We start from the raw sequence: 5816 nt of genomic DNA, 5'->3' as shown, positions 1-5816 counted from the left end.
TAACTCTTGATACGGGTTGCAAAGCCTTATTTCTTGAGTTAGCGGGACGAGTTAGTGGATGAACTGGTCTAAGTCGTGGAGTAAATTTTGTGACTCTGACCGGATCGTCCCTAGCCCGTCACGTAGCACTTCCGGACCATGGTGTTGGGTTGGACGGTCAGTCATGTTCTTGTTTGATTGTTGGCTGGCCGGGTGGCCTTTCATCTCCAACCCTTGGCGTTGGGCGCTCCGTCGGTCATGTTCTTGTTTGATTGTTGGCCGGTGATTCGACCTATGTCTAGGACGGTTCGGGGGTGTTACACCTACGACTTCGCTCCCTGATGCTATCGCCCGGTCTCACAACTTCATCCGAATGGAAGAAGATACCAAGGCGATAATCCGAAAGCAGAACGCCGCCAAGCCTGCTGCAGCCAAGAGTGCGGGTGCTCGGACCGAGCCACGCCAGCACGCACCAGGTGATAATGGCAGCAAAAAAGGGGGTCTCCTCTACGTCGTGGACGAGAACAACGCCCCTGTTTCAACCATGGTCATGCACGATAAAAAGTGGAACGTCTATCAGCGAGAGACCGACTCTCCCGATGCGTCTCCCAGTACCCCGAGTGCCGGTACCGTGGCTAAAGTCGATTCGGCGACGGGACCGACCAGAACGCCCATCGATCTTACGAAGCATTGCAAGTATCACGACGTCAAGGGACACGATACGACTGAGTGCATACGCCCAGTTCCTCTCCTCGATCGAAAGCGGAGACTACAAGATCCAGCCGCCGAAACCCAAACCAAAAGGGGAAAACAGCTGGAGCAGGAACAAAGACAAGAAGGCTCAGCGAAAATCGCAGGGCAAAAACCATAAAAACGACAAACAGTCAAAGGATGCGGAGAAAGCTGCCCGAGAAACCGACGATGACGACGATTCGGCGGATGACGATCAGCCGGCCAATCGCCAGCGCATCGAAGTGATCCGCGTCCAACCTCAAGGAGAGAACGAACCAGGGTCCTCATCCGACGAGGATGACGACACGAAAACCCTAGACAGCACTACGGATCTTCGGTCCCTCCTCGAGCGAAAGCTCCGACCCACTACCGTAGAAACACCAGTCTCCACCGATCTCCGCTGAAAAGCCGAACTGCGATTTACGAGACAAACTCAACGCGAAGATCGGTGATCTGCGGACAACCCTCAACCGCAAGAAAATGGATACTGCCGAAACGAGTAACGACCTTCGCGACGTGCTCCGTGCAAAGCGCGCACAAACTCGTCCCCGAATAAATGTCATCATGGGTGGATCACCTCCTTGCGGTGATTCGGTTAGAGCAGTCAAGGACCATCGAAGGCAAGCCACCACTTCCCAACGTTGGCCCCAGAAGCAAGTAGACGATCAGCCGATTACCTTTTCGTCTGACGATACACTCGGCGTGCACCTCCCTCACAACGATCCTTTGCTCGTCGTGCTCGGCGTCGACAAGTACGACGTTACAAAAGTGCTTATCGATACCGGGAGCTCGGTCGATATCATCTTTCGCGAAACTCTCGTGAAAATGGGAATCGATCTCAACGACGTCAAGCCTTCTACTCGGACCCTGACAGGATTCAACGGGTCGTCAGAGGTAATCGCAGGCACGATCCGCCTCTCGGTTCATGCATGCGGAGTCACGCGAACGGTCAAGTTTTCTGTGGTCGGCTCCAAAGCCCCTTACCACGTTATACTTGGCACCCCATGGCTACATTCAATGCGAGCAATCGCATCAACGTACCATCAGTGTGTTAAGTTCCCAGGATCAGACGGATCGATCAAGACTCTGAAAGGCGATCAGCAGGCTGCGCGAGATCTCCTAATCGCCACGGTTAAAATTCAGCGCTCCCAGTCACTCGTCAACTCAGTCTCTCCCCCCGCGAGCAAAGTTTGTCCGCAAAAGGAAGAAGTTCTGGAAGTACCAGTTGACGACTCGGACCCGAGCAAATCTGTCCGAGTAGGCGCGTTTCTACCCGACGAGATGCAACAGAAGATCCTCGAGTTTCTTAAGCAAAACCTGTCCTCATTCGCCTGGACAATGTCCGATATGAAAGGAATCGACCTAGCTATCACAACTCACGAACTCAATGTCGATCCCAACTTCAAGCCCATTCGGCAGAAAAGAAGAAAGTTGGGACCGGAGCGATCCAAAGCAGTCGCAGAAGAAGTCGAGCGTCTACTCGGCGCCGGCTCGATCACCGAAGTTCGTTACCCGGAATGGCTAGCCAACCCGGTGGTCGTTAAAAAGAAGAACGGTAAATGGCGCGTCTGCGTCGATTTTACCGACCTCAACAAAGCATGTCCTAAGGACAGCTACCCGTTGCCTAGCATCGATCGCCTAGTCGAATCGACGGCCGGTAACGAGATGTTGACGTTTATGGATGCCTTCTCGGGCTACAACCAGATCCTGATGCACCCGGACGACCGGGAGAAAACTGCTTTCATCACTGATCGGGGAACCTATTGTTATAAGGTGATGCCATTCGGGTTGAAAAACGCTGGAGCAACCTACCAGAGGCTTGTCAACCGGATGTTCGCCGACCAGCTGGGGAAGACGATGGAAGTCTATATCGACGACATGCTCGTCAAATCCCTCCGAGCCGACGACCACCTAGCGCACTTAAAGGAATGCTTCGCCATCCTAAACAAGTACGGGATGAAGTTGAATCCCGCCAAGTGCACCTTTGGCGTCTCCTCGGGTGAATTCCTTGGTTACATTGTCACGCAACGAGGAATAGAAGCTAACCCGAAACAGATCTCAGCAGTCCTAAATCTCCCCAGTCCGAGAAACTGCCGTGAAGTGCAGAGACTAACAGGACGCATCGCCGCACTTAATCGCTTTATCTCCCGATCTACCGACAAGTGTCTCCCCTTCTATGATCTCCTCCGAGGGAACAAGAAGTTCATTTGGGACGACAAATGCGAGGACGCATTCGTTCAACTCAAGCAGTACTTGACGACTCCTCCCGTCCTGGCCAAACCGGACGTGGGAGACGTCCTGTCTCTCTATATCGCTGTCTCCTCAGCAGCTGTCAGTAGCGTCCTAATCAAAGAGGACCGTGGCGAGCAGCGTCCGATTTTTTACACGAGCAGACGGATGACTGGTCCGGAGACCAGATACCCAACCCTTGAGAAACTGGCTCTGGCCGTCGTTGATTCTGCGAGGAAATTACGACCCTACTTCCAATCACATTCTATCGAAGTGTTGACCGACCAACCGCTCCGCACCGTCCTGCAAAATCCCAACAGAGCTGGCCGGTTGACTAAGTGGGCGATCGAACTGAGCGAGCTTGATATTACGTACAAATGCCGAACAGCCGCCAAATCTCAAGTCCTCGCCGACTTCCTTGTCGAGCTCACACCAAATCTTGCACAAGACCTTGACATTCCAAGCCCCAACTGGATTCTTCATGTCGACGGATCGTCAACGAGCAAAGGATCCGGTGCGGGAGTCCAGCTTCAATCGCCAACGGGAGAACTCATTCGCCAGTCTTTCAGTTTCGGCTTCCCGGCCTCTAACAACAAAGCAGAGTACGAGTCGTTGATCGCGGGTCTCCGTCTCGCCCGAGCCGTCAAAGCCAAACGCTTGAGCGCTTATTGCGACTCGCAGCTCGTCGCTAGCCAGTTCAGCGGCGACTACGATGCCCGCAACGACAGAATGGACGCATATCTCCGGGTGGTTCAAGAGCTTGCTAGGGAATTCGATTTCTTCGAACTCACCAAGGTTCCCCGCGGAGAGAATGTTTGCGCCGATGCCCTAGCTGCACTCGGGAGCAAACTCCACGACCAGGTCAAAAGGACGATACCCATACATCGGATCGACAGACCGAGCATCGATCCTCCTTCCGACGAAAATCTTCCCATCGCTCCAATCTTCGCAACAACTCGACGATCCACCACAGATCTCACTGACACCGAGATGCCCGATCATGAAGACACCCCAATCGATTGGCGAGCCGAGTTCCTCGATTATCTCATCCGTGAAGAATTGCCAAAAGATAAGTGGGCAGCGAGACGCCTGAAGAGACGCAGCGCCCACTACGTCGTTATGAACGACGAACTTCATCGAGTAACCGCGAACAAGGTCCTCTTAAAGTGCATCCAGGGCGATGAAGTGCGACGAGTGATGGCTGAAACTCACGACGGAGCAGGAGGAAACCACTCGGGAGGCCGAGCTCTTGCCCTCAAGGTTCGAAGCTCGGGATTCTTTTGGCCATCTATGAACACTGACTGCGAAGCATACGCCCGTCGGTGCGACAAATGCCAGCGTCACGCTCCGAGCATCCACAGTCCCACCGAGCTGTTGCGGATATCTACCGCTCCTTATCCGTTCATGCGGTGGGGAATGGACATCATCGGGCCAATGCCGAATTCACGCCAACGTCGTTTCATCCTGGTCCTCACCGATTATTTCACTAAGTGGATCGAAGCTGAGGCTTTCTCACAGGTGACGGACAAGGAAGTCCGCACCTTCGTCTGGAAGAACATCATCTGCCGCCATGGTTTACCATACGAGATCGTAACGGACAATGGCTCTCAGTTCATGTCCGGAAACTTCAAGGAATTCTGCAGCAAGTGGAATATCCGCCTAAGCCCTTCGACTCCCCGCTACCCGCAAGGAAACGGACAGGCGGAATCCTCCAACAAGATTATCATCGATGGGATCAAGAAACGACTCGACCTCAAGAAAGGCCATTGGGCCGACGAACTGGACGGCATCCTCTGGTCGCACCGAACGACTCCTCGTGGTGCGACCAAATCCACCCCTTTCTCTCTTGCTTACGGGATGGAAGCAATGGCCCCCGCCGAAGTTAACGTGACGAGTCTTCGGCGCGCCAAGATGCCTCAGTTCGTCGAACTCAATCAAGATATGCTCCTCGACGCCCTCGACGAACTCGAGGAGAAACGTGATCAGGCACTTCTTCGGATCCAAAATTATTAAAACCAGATCGAGAGCTACTATAACAAGAAGGTAAAAGCGCGCCCTCTCGAACTCGGTGACCTCGTCCTCCGAAAAGTTTTCGATAACACTAAGGAGCTCAACGCTGGAAAGCTAGGAACCAACTGGGAGGGACCCTACAAGATCACTCGAGTCGTCAAACCCTGCGTCTACCGACTCGAGACTTCCCGCGGAGAGGCAGTCCCACAAGCTTGGAACTCGATGCATCTTCGTCGCTTCTACGAATAGAATCACCTCTCCCATCCTTCAGAGTGAATGACCAACAGATCACTGTTCACTCAAAAAAAAAAAAAAAAAAAAAAACCAGTAGATGCACCTAACAGTCACTTCTACTCGTCCGAGTGAATGCGCTACCATAGCCACTTTCACTCGGTCAAACGAACTACGAAAGGCTTGATCTTCATCCGAGGTACGTAGGCATCCCTTCACAGGGTCCAGCCCCAACCAAAACAAAGTCCAAAATTTTTACAAAAGAATGACGAACAGTCACCTTTCTCCGAGTAAACGATGCCAGCCCCTTTTTCAAGCGGAGCACGAGCACTCACCCGAGTCAATCGACTGGGTCTTGATCAGACGCCAGTCGAAGGGAACAACAGCCTTTCGTCACCTATGCACTGCGCATTGACCAGCTACCCGATGGAAATTTTAGACCGAGTCTAACCAAAGAACTACGGTTTGGCCGACCAACGGTTCTCTCGGTTACTGCACCGCGTCTCGGAACCGTTTCCTCGATAATTCAATAGAACGATTAAAGTTTCCTTGTATTTACTTAAACGAATGCTTGTAAAAGTTTCGTTGGATAAGCAAAAATGCAAGCGAGCAACCGTCTTTAACCTCTTGTTCTA

The 5816-nt window shown here is 52.7% G+C and overlaps 1 protein-coding gene across 1 annotated transcript; it reads left to right on the top strand.

Annotated features, from left to right (window-relative positions):
- The first annotated feature begins 1191 nt into the window (after positions 1 to 1191).
- On the top strand, positions 1192 to 4953 carry LOC130509965 (uncharacterized). The gene is made up of 2 exons (XM_057006300.1): positions 1192 to 4582; positions 4631 to 4953. The coding sequence occupies exons 1-2, from the start codon at positions 1192 to 1194 to the stop codon at positions 4951 to 4953; spliced, it is 3714 nt and encodes a 1237-aa protein (XP_056862280.1).
- The last annotated feature ends 863 nt before the right edge of the window (positions 4954 to 5816 follow it).

Source organism: Raphanus sativus, chromosome 3 (genome assembly GCF_000801105.2).
Source record: "Raphanus sativus cultivar WK10039 chromosome 3, ASM80110v3, whole genome shotgun sequence".
Taxonomy (NCBI): Eukaryota; Viridiplantae; Streptophyta; class Magnoliopsida; order Brassicales; family Brassicaceae; genus Raphanus; species Raphanus sativus.
This window is presented reverse-complemented; position numbering and strand designations above follow the sequence as displayed.